Source organism: Zea mays, chromosome 4, assembly GCF_902167145.1.
Source record: "Zea mays cultivar B73 chromosome 4, Zm-B73-REFERENCE-NAM-5.0, whole genome shotgun sequence".
NCBI classification, from domain to species: domain Eukaryota; kingdom Viridiplantae; phylum Streptophyta; class Magnoliopsida; order Poales; family Poaceae; genus Zea; species Zea mays.
The window spans coordinates 76,448,995-76,467,299 of record NC_050099.1 but is presented as its reverse complement, the minus strand read 5'-3'; the positions used below and the strand labels follow the sequence as shown (position 1 = coordinate 76,467,299).

At 43.4% G+C, this 18,305-nt stretch overlaps 2 protein-coding genes across 5 annotated transcripts; both read right to left on the bottom strand.

The window, feature by feature from the left end:
* Positions 1-222: 222 nt before the first annotated feature.
* On the bottom strand, positions 223-4,303 carry LOC118476920 (uncharacterized). 2 transcript variants are annotated; one of them, XR_004857764.1, is made up of 2 exons: positions 2,520-4,303; positions 223-1,439 (listed from the first exon to the last, which is right to left on the bottom strand). XR_004857764.1 is itself a non-coding variant. In XM_035967291.1 (2 exons), exons 1-2 carry the CDS (start codon positions 2,725-2,727, stop codon positions 300-302), a joined length of 330 nt encoding a protein of 109 aa, XP_035823184.1. In that variant the 5' UTR covers positions 2,728-4,303. The 2 variants fall into 2 exon arrangements, 1 of the variants encoding a protein (XP_035823184.1); XM_035967291.1 differs by having other exon boundaries at positions 300-421.
* Positions 4,304-5,030: 727 nt separating this feature from the next.
* Positions 5,031-8,408, bottom strand: LOC111589234 (uncharacterized). 3 transcript variants are annotated; one of them, XM_023302269.1, is made up of 3 exons: positions 7,328-8,408; positions 6,192-6,247; positions 5,173-5,229 (listed from the first exon to the last, which is right to left on the bottom strand). In XM_023302269.1, the coding sequence occupies exons 1-3, from the start codon at positions 7,533-7,535 to the stop codon at positions 5,173-5,175; spliced, it is 321 nt and encodes a 106-aa protein (XP_023158037.1). In that variant the 5' UTR covers positions 7,536-8,408. The 3 variants fall into 3 exon arrangements, with proteins under 3 accessions (XP_035823182.1, XP_035823183.1, XP_023158037.1); XM_035967289.1 differs by having other exon boundaries at positions 5,031-6,247; XM_035967290.1 differs by lacking the exon at positions 6,192-6,247 and having other exon boundaries at positions 5,108-5,229.
* Positions 8,409-18,305: the final 9,897 nt, after the last annotated feature.

Here is an 18,305-nt window from a genome sequence, read left to right as displayed (position 1 = left end):
TCTCTCTTCTCTCCTTCGCTCTCTCTGCTGCGCCCAGGAGCCACGCGAGCACCACACGCCCTGCACGCTTGGAGCCCGAGCAGCCGCACCAGGCAACCGGCCTCCCCGCGCGCAACGCTGCATCCCCGCGAGCCGCCCTGCAGGCCTTGTAACACCCGGATTTTAGGGGGTCCAAAGCCCGGGTGTAAACATAATCACCAGGTGTGCTGGGACCAAGTCTCACACATATGATGAATCATGGCACAGGATCGAATGTCACATCTTTACTATATAATAGGAGTTCTATACAAAATAAATAATTACATTATAAGGAGACAACGGTCCAGCAACCCAAAGTTGACTGGGAGACGACGGCCTAGACCACTCACGAACTCATCACAGCATCCTCCACGCGCCTCATCCTGTGGTACCTGCTCTTGACCTGTGGGGGGGTGTGAGACAGCAAGAGTGAGCTCACATACGTTCATCGCTCAACAAGTTGTGGGGAATAATGTGAATGAACTCGCCAAAGGTGGGAGTTCATGTGAAGTGTAAGGCTTACCAAAAAGGATGGTTAGAGCTGAGCATTGCTTTTAAAGTTGGTCAAAATTTTATTAGCAATTACTAAGTATAAGTAAATACCAACCCAATTAAATAGTAGAACAGAAGTAACAACCTCACCTGCGATGCAATGCATATGACAAATTGAGTTTAAGTTCCATAATTTAATCATGTGAGGGTCCGAGCTGCTCATGACCGTGAGCACGGCTAGTATACCAGTTTTACACTCTGCAGAGGTTGCGCATCTTTACCCACAAGTCATGTTACCCATCTGCCAAGGGATCGCGACTTCCCATACACCTCTACCGAGGAGGCGAGGCAGGGTAACACTACGAGGCCTTTACAAAGTTCCACTAGCTTCAGAAAACCCGCTACAGTTTATAGGAAGCTCCAATGCAGGAATTCCCTTGCAGGACCGCCATCGCAGCAAAATCCTCCCGAGGGCCTCCCTACACTGACCACTCCCCTACTGCCCTTGCCCCTTTCGGGTAAGGTAGTCCTCCACTAGCTTTCCTAATTAATCAGCCAAGGGCGTCCCATTATACCCTTGTGGTAGCACTGTTTTCCCGGGTGGTCGCTCCATGTTCCAATTAACATAATGATCTTATCATGAACGATAAATAACAACGAATAACAAAAGTATAATCATGAGTAATGTATCTTCATACCCAAAACCACATAAAGCACTAGCAAGTACTACCCAAAAAGTTCAGTGGTAACAAGGTATAAAGATAATCAAACTAGGGTAACCTATTGGGTCCCATCAAAATTTAACCTATGCAGATCATTATGATTAATCAGAACATGGCTGGGTAAAAAGAAGTGATCAAGGGCACAACTTGCCTGGGACTTGAGATTCCAGGTACCAACTTGCTCTTCAGATGGCACGTGACCTCGCTCTAGTCGTAGTAATACAAACAAACATTGTATAGGAAACATTACACCAAACATAAGTACAAATATATATTAATAATCTACATATTAAAATAAGATCAAAGGAACAAGAATTATTAATTTTGGAGTTATAGATTTTAAGATATGAATTTCCAAAGGTTTTATGTGCTTGAAATAGGGTTAAGTGAGAAATTATTTTTCTTACTATTTTCATGTCGAAACATAGGCTCTAAGTGATAGAGAATAATATTACAAAATTTTAGAAAGTGGAATGGGTTAATTTGGAGCTCATATGAATTTTCTATGAATTATTAAAGTTCTAGCATTTATTTTTGTATTTAAAAATCTATTTTCCAATTACTTTTCTCTGATTTTATAATACTCTGGACTGCGCGTCATTTACTAAGAAATACAGGGGCTAACCCGCAAGATCGCCAAGACACAGCGCACCACTGGTCTGGACCGCGGGTTAGTTTAATCAAAATCCGAGGGCTCTTAAGAAAATGTACCAGGGCCGAAGGGGTATCCTTTAATCAGAGTCGTCCGATCAACTCCGGACGCACCAGATTAAATCGTGAGGGGTCTGAATCGGTACGTGCCATGAGCAGTCCGATCGTGATCCGACGGTCGCGGGCGAAACATTACCTAGATCTAATCCTAGCCCTTCAACTGGTTAATCAACGGTCAGGATTCAATCGGTCGAATAGCTCTCTCAGGCGATCTGATCACAGCCGCAAGAAAGGGATCCAACGGTCGGTGCCTTTCTCCCTCCCTGCGCACACAACAGGGCAGAGGCGAGCGATTCGCACGACGGCGCTCCCGGCGAGCTCGCCGTGGATACCGCCCAACGATGGGACCGACCCGAGTTTGACAAGCTCTACACGAGGCTCAGCATATGGCGGACTCAATCCGAAACCCTGAACAGCCAGATAGGATAAGCCCTGGCCCCTTTCCATGGCGTGGTGCGGCGCCACGGCTCTAATGGCGCGCTGGTGGCAATTCCAGGTCTACAGACGGCCCAAATCCTACCCCGCGAAACCCTATGCGTCGAGGATCAACGATGAAAACGATGAAGGAGCCCTTACGTGTTATAGCGGCGCGATGAAACCCCATGGCGGCGGTGGCCCGGCGGTCAGCGGATCGATGGATGGCTGGACGCGACGGAGGAGGTGTCGAGGAGGACGAGGGCGCCAAAGCGTTCGGCCAGACGATAGGCGATGGCGCAGGGTCTTCGGCCGGCTCGGGATTCTTGGTTACGCGGAGGTCCACCACGGGACGCAGGCTCCTCGCCATGGCGGTAATCTCCCTCCTGTTCGCTCGGTTGTGCAAGATGGATGAAGGGCTCGGCAATATATGCCCATAGAGGAGGCCGATTGAATCTTAGATAGCATCCGTGTTTGTTACGGAATCACACAGATCTCAACAACCTGAACCCAACGCAATCCCTATGAGTCCGGCGGTCATGGGACCTGGTCCAGCTGCTCCCCGGCCGCATCGCCTACGTGCTGGGTTGAATTTGCATGATGACATCACTTCTTGCATCAGCATGACGTAAGCTCCGTCTAGGTGAATAAAGAAAGTGGAAATTCAACGTCTCCTATGTGGTACGTCTCGAGTAGTAGTTTTATTTTTTTTCTTTTATGTTTCTTATTTTCCCATTTCAGTTTTAAATCCCAACTTCAATTTTTATTCTAGGTTTTAGACTTTAATAGAATTCACAACAAACAGATAAAATATCCAGTATAATATGCAAGTATTTTTTTTACTAATTATCTTACCTCGTTATTTGAAAATTTATTTCAAATATGCAATGCACACATGAAATGTTTATTTTTAAGAAAATATGGTTTTAAGTATTTTAGTTAAAATTTCATTTAAAAGTGAATATTCATTACTTGATTATTTTAGGGGGAAGTAATGTATTTTTTTTCTATCATGAGTTACTTTAACACGTAAAAAAATATTTTATATACAGTCCTAGAAGGGGATAATCCATTCATTATTTCTTGAAATTTACAAACTGAATTTCTATTTCTATTTTACCTTAACTAATATTGTTTTAATGTTTCTATTTATTTTTAGAAGATGGTGGGTTCCAAAGTATAACTATTCATTAGGGACACTTTACTTTGATTTCTATTACTATTCCCCAAAATCAGATTTCGGGCGTTACAAATCCTACCCCCTTAAAAATAATCTCGTCCTCGAGATTTGTAAGAAAAAGGATACAATAGGTATGGTTTAGAATTTTAGTTTCTCATTGGGTTTTGGAAATCAAAGTTTTGTTCAAGGTTTTTTTACATAACAGTTAGTAGACGATTTGGAACATATGGATATTGTATGTCTAGCCATCTATTATGTCACATGAGGCACGATTATGGCAAGGGTGTAATAAGGACAGACTTCATCCAGAACCGTGGATCTTGATTCCGCTGGCGATTCAACTTGATCTTTGAAGACTTGAGTTGGTGCTTATCCTTTCTTGATGACGTTGATCCTCTTTGGTCTTCGTTCTTGATGTTGTTATCCGAATCAGAGATATGTGGTTAAGGCAGTTTCGTAGGTAAACAAAATAGGTTAGTCGGTGGTTATGAGTTAAATAAGTTTAAACAGAATTTGTCTTGTTGTTTTGCTTCTAGGTCGGGTTAGGCAGGTTATGCAACCCAACATGTAGGTCAGGTTGGTTGTATATGACCAAGTTAGTGCAGGGCACCAATTTTAGGTTAAAACATGACTATAGAAGTAGAGTTTAATCTATTTCACCAAGATTAACTAACATGTTAGATGACTCACTTTAGATTGGATCATATTAGATTAGATGGGATCTAGATTAGATTGGTATAATTAGATTAGACTAGATAATATCTAATTACATTGGATTAGATCATGGTTGTTACACTAGTGCGGGATAAATATGCTTATTAGGGCAAGATGAATCCATAAGGATAAGATAGAATCTTTTAAGGTCAGTTATATCTATTAGGATGAGATAAAATCTTTTCAAGATAAGATGAGAATCTATTTTTTTTAGGATAAGATGGATCTATGAGTGTAGGATAGACTTTTTCAAGATAAGATGGATTTTGCTAGGCTAGATTCTTTGATGAGGGATAACCTAGTTCATTTAGATATTTTTATAACTGTTTTTTTTCTATATGTATATGCAGATGTGATTGTGGACATTACTCCACAACTAATCACATTCAATCAAAGATCCAAATCAAACAAGTATCATAAGAACAAACATTCAAGCATACAAATACCCATAAAAATAGTTTTGTTTTTGTTCCTAAGAGTAGGTCTCCTATTCCTAAAGTCACTTTAGGCACAGGATTTCAAAGTGTGAAATCCACATTTGTCTTTAGAATGAAAGGGGTAAGAATAATCAGAGTAAAGCGGAAATAGATGAGAAAGATTAAGAAAAGTTTAGAGAGAATCAGAGTAGCAAAGGTAAGTAGACAATGGTTGTCCAGTTCTATCTAGGTTTCGTCCTATAGTCAACATTCCTCTGATACCACTTTTGTAACACCCGGATTTTAGGGGGTCCAAAGCCCGGGTGTAAACATAATCACCAGGTGTGCTGGGACCAAGTCTCACACATATGATGAATCATGGCACAGGATCGAATGTCACATCTTTACTATATAATAGGAGTTCTATACAAAATAAATAATTACATTATAAGGAGACAACGGTCCAGCAACCCAAAGTTGACTGGGAGACGACGGCCTAGACCACTCACGAACTCATCACAGCATCCTCCACGCGCCTCATCCTGTGGTACCTGCTCTTGACCTGTGGGGGGGTGTGAGACAGCAAGAGTGAGCTCACATACGTTCATCGCTCAACAAGTTGTGGGGAATAATGTGAATGAACTCGCCAAAGGTGGGAGTTCATGTGAAGTGTAAGGCTTACCAAAAAGGATGGTTAGAGCTGAGCATTGCTTTTAAAGTTGGTCAAAATTTTATTAGCAATTACTAAGTATAAGTAAATACCAACCCAATTAAATAGTAGAACAGAAGTAACAACCTCACCTGCGATGCAATGCATATGACAAATTGAGTTTAAGTTCCATAATTTAATCATGTGAGGGTCCGAGCTGCTCATGACCGTGAGCACGGCTAGTATACCAGTTTTACACTCTGCAGAGGTTGCGCATCTTTACCCACAAGTCATGTTACCCATCTGCCAAGGGATCGCGACTTCCCATACACCTCTACCGAGGAGGCGAGGCAGGGTAACACTACGAGGCCTTTACAAAGTTCCACTAGCTTCAGAAAACCCGCTACAGTTTATAGGAAGCTCCAATGCAGGAATTCCCTTGCAGGACCGCCATCGCAGCAAAATCCTCCCGAGGGCCTCCCTACACTGACCACTCCCCTACTGCCCTTGCCCCTTTCGGGTAAGGTAGTCCTCCACTAGCTTTCCTAATTAATCAGCCAAGGGCGTCCCATTATACCCTTGTGGTAGCACTGTTTTCCCGGGTGGTCGCTCCATGTTCCAATTAACATAATGATCTTATCATGAACGATAAATAACAACGAATAACAAAAGTATAATCATGAGTAATGTATCTTCATACCCAAAACCACATAAAGCACTAGCAAGTACTACCCAAAAAGTTCAGTGGTAACAAGGTATAAAGATAATCAAACTAGGGTAACCTATTGGGTCCCATCAAAATTTAACCTATGCAGATCATTATGATTAATCAGAACATGGCTGGGTAAAAAGAAGTGATCAAGGGCACAACTTGCCTGGGACTTGAGATTCCAGGTACCAACTTGCTCTTCAGATGGCACGTGACCTCGCTCTAGTCGTAGTAATACAAACAAACATTGTATAGGAAACATTACACCAAACATAAGTACAAATATATATTAATAATCTACATATTAAAATAAGATCAAAGGAACAAGAATTATTAATTTTGGAGTTATAGATTTTAAGATATGAATTTCCAAAGGTTTTATGTGCTTGAAATAGGGTTAAGTGAGAAATTATTTTTCTTACTATTTTCATGTCGAAACATAGGCTCTAAGTGATAGAGAATAATATTACAAAATTTTAGAAAGTGGAATGGGTTAATTTGGAGCTCATATGAATTTTCTATGAATTATTAAAGTTCTAGCATTTATTTTTGTATTTAAAAATCTATTTTCCAATTACTTTTCTCTGATTTTATAATACTCTGGACTGCGCGTCATTTACTAAGAAATACAGGGGCTAACCCGCAAGATCGCCAAGACACAGCGCACCACTGGTCTGGACCGCGGGTTAGTTTAATCAAAATCCGAGGGCTCTTAAGAAAATGTACCAGGGCCGAAGGGGTATCCTTTAATCAGAGTCGTCCGATCAACTCCGGACGCACCAGATTAAATCGTGAGGGGTCTGAATCGGTACGTGCCATGAGCAGTCCGATCGTGATCCGACGGTCGCGGGCGAAACATTACCTAGATCTAATCCTAGCCCTTCAACTGGTTAATCAACGGTCAGGATTCAATCGGTCGAATAGCTCTCTCAGGCGATCTGATCACAGCCGCAAGAAAGGGATCCAACGGTCGGTGCCTTTCTCCCTCCCTGCGCACACAACAGGGCAGAGGCGAGCGATTCGCACGACGGCGCTCCCGGCGAGCTCGCCGTGGATACCGCCCAACGATGGGACCGACCCGAGTTTGACAAGCTCTACACGAGGCTCAGCATATGGCGGACTCAATCCGAAACCCTGAACAGCCAGATAGGATAAGCCCTGGCCCCTTTCCATGGCGTGGTGCGGCGCCACGGCTCTAATGGCGCGCTGGTGGCAATTCCAGGTCTACAGACGGCCCAAATCCTACCCCGCGAAACCCTATGCGTCGAGGATCAACGATGAAAACGATGAAGGAGCCCTTACGTGTTATAGCGGCGCGATGAAACCCCATGGCGGCGGTGGCCCGGCGGTCAGCGGATCGATGGATGGCTGGACGCGACGGAGGAGGTGTCGAGGAGGACGAGGGCGCCAAAGCGTTCGGCCAGACGATAGGCGATGGCGCAGGGTCTTCGGCCGGCTCGGGATTCTTGGTTACGCGGAGGTCCACCACGGGACGCAGGCTCCTCGCCATGGCGGTAATCTCCCTCCTGTTCGCTCGGTTGTGCAAGATGGATGAAGGGCTCGGCAATATATGCCCATAGAGGAGGCCGATTGAATCTTAGATAGCATCCGTGTTTGTTACGGAATCACACAGATCTCAACAACCTGAACCCAACGCAATCCCTATGAGTCCGGCGGTCATGGGACCTGGTCCAGCTGCTCCCCGGCCGCATCGCCTACGTGCTGGGTTGAATTTGCATGATGACATCACTTCTTGCATCAGCATGACGTAAGCTCCGTCTAGGTGAATAAAGAAAGTGGAAATTCAACGTCTCCTATGTGGTACGTCTCGAGTAGTAGTTTTATTTTTTTTCTTTTATGTTTCTTATTTTCCCATTTCAGTTTTAAATCCCAACTTCAATTTTTATTCTAGGTTTTAGACTTTAATAGAATTCACAACAAACAGATAAAATATCCAGTATAATATGCAAGTATTTTTTTTACTAATTATCTTACCTCGTTATTTGAAAATTTATTTCAAATATGCAATGCACACATGAAATGTTTATTTTTAAGAAAATATGGTTTTAAGTATTTTAGTTAAAATTTCATTTAAAAGTGAATATTCATTACTTGATTATTTTAGGGGGAAGTAATGTATTTTTTTTCTATCATGAGTTACTTTAACACGTAAAAAAATATTTTATATACAGTCCTAGAAGGGGATAATCCATTCATTATTTCTTGAAATTTACAAACTGAATTTCTATTTCTATTTTACCTTAACTAATATTGTTTTAATGTTTCTATTTATTTTTAGAAGATGGTGGGTTCCAAAGTATAACTATTCATTAGGGACACTTTACTTTGATTTCTATTACTATTCCCCAAAATCAGATTTCGGGCGTTACAGGCCTTGCCCACGCGCCGAGCGGCCGATCGCCCGCCCAGGCGCGTTACGCGCCGCGCCCGAAGCCCCGTTGCCGAGCTCTGCACCAGCGCCCGCCCTGCACGCTCGACGGTCTCCCCGTGCGACCCCGACCCCGCGACACCGAGCACCCGAGCCGACCCGATGCCATGTCAGCCGCGTCCGAGTCGCCTCCCTGCCTCACGTGCTCTGGAACCGAAGCCCAACCGTCGACCGCGCGTCCGTTTCTCGCGTTATGGAGCTTGATTTCGTCCGTTTCTCCTCTCCCCTTTACTCTCCCAGTGAAGAACGCCATTGAAGCCTCCATGAAGACCCGACGGCGCCCCATTGAAGCTCCCTGGCAGACTTTTCCTCTCCCTCCCTCCCTCTCTCTATAAAAGGGAACAACAGAGCTCTCTCTCCTCTCCTGCCTACCCAAGCGCCCCATCTCTCTAGCTCACCAGTGCACTGCTCGACGCCGTCGTTCGTTGCTGTTCGTCGCCGGAGTTCACCAGAGCCGCAGTTCATCGCCGGAGCCACGCACTCACCGTCCGTAGTCGAGCCCTGCTCTCCACCCGGCCGAACCCTGTCGAACGCTCCCTATCGCACGTGCGAACCCAAGGTTGATGACGACCCAAATTATTTTGTGTATTTTATAAAATACTTTTTGATTCGATTCATGAGTTATATATTTTGTTTGTTGTAATATGAACACATGTGATTCGCAATTTATGTGTATGTGCATTGTGGAATTTTTGGTAGAGATATGCGATCCTTAGTACACCGTGTTATTTCATGTTAATCGACGCGTTGATTTTTGGATTAGAGAAATATGACAAAATTTAGTAGTCACATGTTGGTGATAAAAACAATAGATAGGAATTTTTGTAGGTAAATTTGGTCGCAATAAACTTAGAAACTATTTGGAGAATTATAGTTAGGTGCATTTTATTGGATTTGGAAAATGGTATAGAACTCATGTCATATGAATAATATAGGAATTCTAGATGACTTAGTTAATTATTTTACTAACATTTTCTTTTTATAAAGAAAGGAGAAAATATCATTAGTAGGATGGAAAGTAGATTTCTACTAGCCAAATAAGCATGTCCGCAAATTTAGCACTTAAATTTTTAGAAGAAGTACTAGTTTATGTCAAATAACTTCGCTTGTGTTAGAAAATGTTCAATTAGTAGTTTATAAGGATTTTTAGAATGTTATATTCATTTTTGGCTATACTCAATTTGAGTTAGAAATAAAAAGGATAAAAGCTATTAATTTATTTATTAGACGATAATTATCATTTAATTTCATTGATGATGTTAAAATATATTAATATTAGTTAAAATTATATTTATTGCACCCACCCATAAATTCACCATTTAGGACTCACAATAATAGCTATAATTGAATTAATAAGTATTTATGCGATTAGGACGAATTTAAGATGTGATTAGTGCGATATGTTAATGTGTGTTTAATGATGTATTGGTGTATGTTTATGAAATGGTGCATGTTTATTTATTGGTGTATGTTTTATTTTTGTATGTGCGCTATGCGACTCTATTAGAAGCCGACCGTGTGGTAGAGGATTCGAATACGTTCGAAGACGAACCACAGGACTCGCTTGAGCAAGGCAAGTGGATTCTCCCTCTGCATATTCTATTTGTACCTACTCATTGCATATAATAATGTTTACTTTTTGATATATTGCATAATTTTGATGGGTTAAACCTAATTAAGGATTTCCTAGATTTACTACTTGTATTCCTTGTTTAACCTAGGAAAATTATTAAGCTGTGCAAAATTTGTGCTACCGCTCAACTTAACGATATTAATGTCACTCATTAATTGGTATTGATGTTCCAAAATTTAATTGGCAATTATGACATTAACCCGATGGTTAATATAACATTATTTCAAATTAATTGGAACATGGAGTGACCACCCAGGATAACAGTGCAACCACGAGTGCTATCATGGCTCTGGCTTTGGTAATTAGCTCTATATGCTTAGTGCCTAGCAACCTTACCTGAAATATGGGCAAGAGGGGGAGCGGTAGGTGCTGGAAGCCCATGTTAACATGGGGACGTATTCTTGTCTAAGGTACCTCACCTAGGGGGCCACCACCATCGTCTTTAGAAACCTTAGCGGGTTGCTTCGTATTAAGCGTATTTTGTGAAAGCCTCATAATGGATCCCTAGCCATTCACCTTGGCAGTGTTTAAGGGTCCGATCAACCCGGGCTAGATGGGATACATGGCTTGTGGGTAAAGTTGTACCACCTCTGCAGAGTGTAAAACTGATATATCAGTCGTGCTCCCGGTTATGAGCGACCTGGACTCCTCACATGATAATTGAACTTGAAGATGGAATTAAATTGAGATCTGATGATCTGCCAATAATTTGCTTAAGTGGTTTCACTTAAGTGTTTTTGTTATATTCATATTCCTTTTGTTTAAATGGGATATTTGGGATTCACACTTATTAGTAAGACAGGTGTTGTTAATAAAATGTTGACCAACTAAAATGCTTACTGCTCAACCTTAGCCTCACCTTGTTATACCTGCATTAATTTTCCCCCACTTGCTGAGCCCCGACCATAAGTGAGCTCACCCTTGCTAATATTTTGATCAGAGGGTGATGTTGGAGACTTTGATGGAGATTTTATCGACGACGATGAATTCTAAGTCTAACGATGCGCCGGTCATCTTCCTGTGGGAGATTGCCCAGTTGTTTATTTCCGCTTTACTTTGATGTGATACTTGTTAAAGATACAATGCTTCAGATGATGTAATAAAGTATTATACTCTCTTTACGCCTTTATTGCATTGTCTTTTGATATACTACACTTGTGACGTCAACATATGTGTGGAAATGGATCCTGGCACACATATGGTATGCGCTCGGTTCTACCCCTGGAACCGGGTGTGACAGAAGTGGTATCAAAGCTATGCTGACCCTAGGTCGTTAGATTAGTTAGAAATGGAAAGCCTAGTTGTTCAAACTTGCTAATTTCACTCTTATAAATTATTTTATCAGCCTTACCTCTTTGAAAATTCAACTGAGTTGACACTTCTCTTGTAGATGGTTCGCACTCTCCAAACTACCCGCATCAACACCAGCTACGCCCCTCAGCCCCGGCAGATCCCGGTCTACCCAGTGGTAGTCGAGGAAGTTCCGGCGGATCTCCCTCCCATCCGAGTGGAGAATGTAGTCAACCTGGAGGACAGCTCGAAGGAACAGCTGTCGACGCCCACTCTGTTGGTAGAGTCCCTGGCCTTCGCAGCTGGGTCATCGACGTCAGCACCGTCTGCACCAGCCTTCCAAGCACCTGCACCCGGAGGCGACGACCCCGATGACTCTGGAGACGACGATGACGAGGATGACGACGACGAAGAAGGTGGAGACGAACACGTCCACGAGGAAGCTGACTACGCCCAGCAGAACAACTTCATGGGGTTCGATCCTGTTGTCGAACATTACACGTCAATGTTCGAGACGGGGCACTTCCCCAACCTGCTGTAAGAAGTGCTGCATGCGCTAGGCACCTACGTCCGCCCCCTGTACGAAACAAGGCGAGTGAGCGAGCCTCTCTGGGCTTGCTATTACATCACTCGCATCCATGTCAGGGTGATGGATGCAGGTGACAGGGGATTCAGGACTCTGTCTGCTCACGAGTCCCTGACACCACTGTCCACCTACGCTGCCTCGGTCAGCGATGCTGCCCGTCGGACCCTGTGGTCGCTCAGCAACACCTACCGGCAGCAGCTGCAAAACACGAGGTTCAGGCATCTTCCTCAGCGTCTGCGTGGAGGAAGCCAGACCGACATCGTCCCAGGAGAAGCTGGTGAGGATCGCCTCAACACCCTAGCTGGTGTAGTGGCCGGTCTCAACACCGACCTAGACAGTGCCACCCTGGATCTCTACAGGGTGCACTTGGAGCTGGAGAATGCCCATGCTAGGATTGCAGCCCTGGAAGCCCAACTGCAAGGACTGGATCCACCCAAAGCTCAGGTCCCTGCCATGGCGTTGTCTCCTCCCCGTAAGAGGCTGCGCTACGGAGAGCCCGGATCCGTCACTAGGCTGCTTTAGGAGTTTTGAGTCATGATGTAATAAGTTATACTTCGCGTTAGACGACGATAGTCTCTTTAAGTTATCATATTAATAAATACCAACCATGTGATGGTGATTGATTGAAATGTTTGATTTGGATCTTTGTTTGAGTGCAATGGTCTTATGGAATGATGGCCATAAGAACATATAAAAATTTTAAAACTTAAGCCATTTCCCCTCTAGAATCTTTCTACTCTTCTCTTCTCTAAGATGTTCACTTTCTAACCAATCAGATGGTGAACGCTCGTCAAAGACCCAACAACAATCGGAACCAGTGTGGTCAACAAGTACCACCACCACCACCAAATCCCAACATGTAGCAGTTCATTGCCGCCCAGATGCAGATTCTGCAAGGACTCACTGTGGCTGTTCAGCAAATTCAACAGAACCAACAGAATCAGCAACCCCAGCAGCATCAGCAGTATGCACCCCTGGCCAGAGATAAGCACCGGGATTTCATGAGTCATCACCCGCCGACATTTTCTCATGCGGTTGATCCTCTGGATGCCGATGACTGGCTAAAGGTCATTGGAAAGAAGTTGGACATCACTCAGTGCAACGACCGGGAGAAGGTCTTGTACGCCTCGGGAAGACTTGAGGGTTCCGCGTCCGATTGGTGGGATGCCTTCACAGCGGCACACCCCAACGCGGATACTATAACTTGGCAAGAGTTTCAAGAGAACTTCCGCGCTCATCACATTCCCTCAGGAATTATGAAGCTGAAGAAGAAGGAATTCCTTTCCCTTACTCAAGGGAATATGTCTATCAGCGAGTATCGTGATCGCTTCACTCAGCTTTCATGCTATGCCCCTGAAGAAGTGGACACTGATGAGAAGCGCCAAGAGCGTTTCCTGGAAGGACTAATTGGACCTCTGAACTATCAACTTCAGAGTCACACTTTTCCCAACTTCCAGACACTGTTGAACAAGGAAATTGGCCTTGAGAGTAAAAGAAAGGAGCTATCTGACCATAAAAGGAAGTTTCAAGGTCAGTCAAGTAGGAACACTCGCCCTAACAACGCTCAAGGTTCGCAGTTCCGCTCTGGAAATCAAGGCGGAAATAATTATCAAGTGCAACGCTCTGGACAGCAAAGCCAGAGAAATAATCAGAATCAGAACCAACAAAGGAGCAACTCTCAGACCAACCAGAGGTCTGGTGGGAATTCCCAGAATCATCAAGGTGGCGCCAGTAACACGCAGGCCAGAAACAACGCACCTGTCCAACCCAATGGCTGCTTCAAGTGCGGTGAGCTAGGCCACTATGCCAACAACTGCCCAAGGCGCAACCAGCAGACACCCCAGAAATCAATAACCAGAGAAATGACCAGAACACCCCTACTCGTGGATCTGCTCAGAACAAGACTCCTCAGAACCAGAGCAGAGGAAGGGTCAATCACGTCACTGCAGAATCAGTGCCTGAGGATGCCGACATAGTGTATGGTATGTTTCTTGTTAACTCCATACCTGCATCAGTTTTATTTGACTCTGGAGCATCACATTCGTTTATAACTGAGTCATTTGTGGAAAAATACAACATACCTAAGTACCCTCTTAAGAAGATGTTACATATTAGTTCACCGGGAGGTGACATAAAGGCCACACACTCATGCCCCCATGTTAATATCAAGATCCAAGGAATAGATTTTTCAGTCGACCCAGTGGTCCTAGGATCCAACGGTATTGATGTGATTCTTGGATGCAACTGGTTGAAAAGTTGTGATGGAGTGATATAGTGTGCCAAGGGAACAATTATGTTGACAAGTCCTCAATGTGAAAGAATCCAAGTTAACATAGACAAGTCAACAGATGAAAAAGGAAAGACAGTGATCAATCACTTGGAAGAAAAGCCCTTGGAAAATATCAAGATAGTGTGTGAGTACCCAGACGTATTTCCGGAGGAATTACCAGATATGCCACCTGATCGCGTGATATAGAGTTTTCTATTGAATTAGTACCCGGAACCGCACCTATCTCGAAAAGACCATATAGAATGGATGTCAAAGATTTAGTAGAACTGAAGAAACAAATAGAAGAATTACTAGAAAAAGGTTTCATTTGCCCAAGTTCATCCCCTTAGGGAGCCCCAGTGCTATTTGTGAACAAGAAGGATGGTTCGAGGAGAATGTGCGTTGATTATAGAAGTTTGAATGAAGTAACCATCAAGAATAAGTACCCATTACCTCGGATTGAAGATTTATTCGATCAAATGAAAGGAGCTAAGATATTCTCGAAGATAGATCTAAGATCGGGATATCATCAGTTAAAGATTCGAGCAGAAGATGTACCGAAGACAGCCTTTACGACGAGATATGGATTATATGAGTTTTTGGTCATGTCGTTTGGACTGACTAATGCACCAGCATACTTTATGAACTTGATGAATAAAGTATTCATGGAATATCTGGATCAGTTTGTGGTCGTATTCATTGACGACATACTGATATATTCTCCGAATGAAGAAACACATGAAGATCATCTAAGGCTAGTCCTACAAAAGCTTCGTGACAACCAACTATATGCGAAGTTCTCGAAGTGTGATTTTTGGTTAAAGGAAGTTGCTTTCTTAGGGCATATCGTTACCGATGGTGGAATTAAAGTGGACCCAGGAAAGATAAGTGAGATACTAGATTGGAAGCAACCAAAGGATGCGTCCAAGATCAGAAGTTTTCTTGGATTGGCAGGATACTATAGAAGATTTATTGAAGGTTTTTCCAAGTTAGTGAAACCACTTACCTCTCTACTAGAGAAAGGTAAAGAATTCAAGTGGGATGAAGCTTGTCAGAATTGTTTTGAAGAACTCAAGAAGAGGTTAACCACTGCACCAATATTGGTAATGCCAGACATCCACAAGAGATTTGATGTATATTGCGATGCATCACACCTTGGACTTGGATGTGTGCTAATGCAAGAAGGAAAAGTGATAGCTTATGCTTCAAGACAATTGAGGAAACATGAGAAGAATTATCCTACGCATGATTTGGAACTAGCTGTCGTAGTGCATGCTTTGAAGATTTGGAGGCACTATATGATTGGAAACAAGTGCAAGATCTTCACGGATCACAAAAGCTTGAAATATATATTCACTCAAAAGGAACTCAACCTAAGACAGAGAAGATGGCTTGAGTTGATTAAGGACTACAATTTGGAAATACAATACCACCCCGGAAAAGCAAATGTAGTAGCTGATGCTTTGAGCCGTAAGGGTCAAGTGAACAACATCACTACTCATTTGATGTCACAGGAATTGTGCTGGGAATGGAACAACTCAACCTTGGATTGCTCAATAATGTAGAAGCAACAGTTATGGAAGTGGAATCTACTTTGGAAGAAGAGAATCGTAAAGGATAAGAGTCCGATGAGAAGATTAAGGAAATTAAAGCTTTGATTGGTTTAGGTAAAACCCCATATTTCACGGAAGATGAACAAGGCACAGTATGGTTTAAGAAGAGAATCTGTGTACCCGAAATCGAGCACTTGCGCCAACTTATTTTGAGAGAAGCTCATGATTCAGCTTACTCTATTCACCCTGGCAGTACAAAGATGTACCAAGATCTTAAGGAAAAGTATTGGTGGTATGGATTGAAAAGAGATGTTGCTACTCATGTTGCATTATGTGACGTGTGTCAGCGAGTTAAAGCCGAACACCAAAGACCAGCAGGATTGCTACAACCTCTCAAGGTACCTGAATGGAAATGGGAAGAAATCAGTATGGATTTCATAGTTGGACTACCCCGTACTCGAGATGGCTATGATTCAATATGGGTCATAGTAGACAGGTTGACTAAAGTGACACACTTTATACCTGTGAAGACAACTTACTCAGGAGCCCAGTTAGCAGAGTTATACATGTCGAGGGTTGTTTGTCTGCATGGAGTACCGAAGAAGATCGTATCAGATCGAGGAACCCAGTTTACCTCGCGCTTTTGGAAAAGGCTACATGAGTCCATGGATACCAAGATAAATTTTAGTTCAGCTTATCATCCGCAAACGGATGGGCAAACAGAAAGGACAAACCAAGTGTTGGAAGATATGCTAAGAGCTTGTGCTCTAAAGCATGGTAGAAGCTGGGATAAAAGTTTGCCTTATGCAGAATTCTCGTATAACAACAGTTATCAGGCAAGTCTAAAAATGGCACCATTTGAAGCACTCTATGGACGAAAGTGTAGAACATCGCTTTATTGGAATCAGACTGGAGAAAGTCAAGTATTTGGTCCAGAAATTCTCCAAGAAGCGGAAAAGCAAGTGCAGATTATCAAAGAAAATTTGAAGATAGCACAGTCAAGATAGAAAAGCTATGCTGATAATAGAAGAAGAGAGTTGATGTTCGAAGTAGGAGACTTTGTATACCTTAAAGTTTCACCGATGAGAGGAATGAAAAGGTTTAAGGTTAAAGGAAAATTATCACCTCGCTATGTTGGCCCATTCAAGATTTTGGAAAGAAAAGGTGAAGTAGCCTACCAGTTAGAGCTACCCGATAGATTATCGGATGTGCATGACGTATTTCACGTGTCACAACTCAAGAAGTGCTTAAGATTACCAGAAGAACAGTTACCCATGGAAGAACTAAATGTCAATGAGGATTTGACTTATTCGGAGTACCTGGTCAGAATTCTGGAAACATCTCGCAGAATTACACGGAGTAAAGTTATTAACATGTGCAAAGTTCAGTGGAGTCATCATTCGGAAGATGAGGCCACTTGGGAAAGAGAAGATGAACTCAGAGCAGAATTCCCCCAGTTATTCTCGGAAGTTTCTTAATCTCGAGGACGAGATTCTTTTTAAGAGGGGTAGGTTTGTAACACCATAAAAGCCATCAATTAAAAATAATAAATTTAGTTATTATATTAATTAGGGTAATAATTTTTTAGTGTTCAATTATTTATTTGCATTTTTGGATCAGTTTTCTTTGCATGCGCTTGATTGATTATCGGATGTTTTTAATCAATTCTTGTTAAAGAAAAACCTAGTGATTATAATAATAATTAAATAATATAATAGTTATTAGTCTAAAAATAAGTATTTTATTTATAAATAGTTTTGGTGTAATTTTTATGAATTTTTGAGCTCTTTAAAAATGTATTTCGGAATTAGAAAAAAAAAAGAAAACAAAAGAAAAAACCCCTAACCTAGCCGGCCCACTAGGGGCCCAATACCCCAAACCCTAGACTACAGCCGCGCGCGCCAGCAGAAGCCGCCGCCGCCGCCTGCTACTCTCTCCCTCTCCCCTAATTCTCTCTCTCTTCTCTACTTCGCTCTCTCTGTCGCGCCCAGGAGCAACGCGAGCACCACGCGCCCTGCACGCTTGGAGCCCGAGCAGCCGCACCAGGCAACCGGCCTCCCCGCGCGCAACGCTGCATCCCCGCGAGCCGCCCTGCAGGCCTTGCCCGCGCGCCAAGCGGCCGAGCGCCCGCCCAGGCGCGTTACGCGCCGCGCCCAAAGCCCCGTTGCCGAGCTCTGCGCCAGCGCCCGCCCTGCACGCTCGACGGCCTCCCCGTGCGACCCCGACCCCGCGACACCGAGCACCCGAGCCGACCCGATGCCGCGTCAGCCGCGTCCGAGCCGCCTCCCTGCCTCACGCGCTCTGGAACCGAAGCCTAACCGTCGACGGCGCGTCCGTTTCTCTCGTTATGGAGATTGATTTCGTCTGTTTCTCCTCTCCCCTTTACTCTCCCAGTGAAGAACGCCATTGAAGCCTCCATGAAGACCCGACAGCGCCCCATTGAAGCTCCCTGGCAGACTTTTCCTCTCTCTCCCTCCCTCTCTCTATAAAAGGGAACAGC

Coding starts and splice junctions, on each gene's coding strand:
- LOC118476920 (XM_035967291.1), bottom strand. CDS start 2,727: ATGGCGAGGAGCCTGCGTCCCGTGGTGGACCTCCGCGTAACCAAGAAT. Junction 422..2,519: donor TCATCGCGCCGCTATAACAC/GTAAGGGCTCCT, acceptor ACCCCCCCACAG/GTCAAGAGCAGGTACCACAG.
- LOC111589234 (XM_035967289.1), bottom strand. CDS start 7,535: ATGGCGAGGAGCCTGCGTCCCGTGGTGGACCTCCGCGTAACCAAGAAT. Junction 6,248..7,327: donor TCATCGCGCCGCTATAACAC/GTAAGGGCTCCT, acceptor TACTACGACTAG/AGCGAGGTCACGTGCCATCT.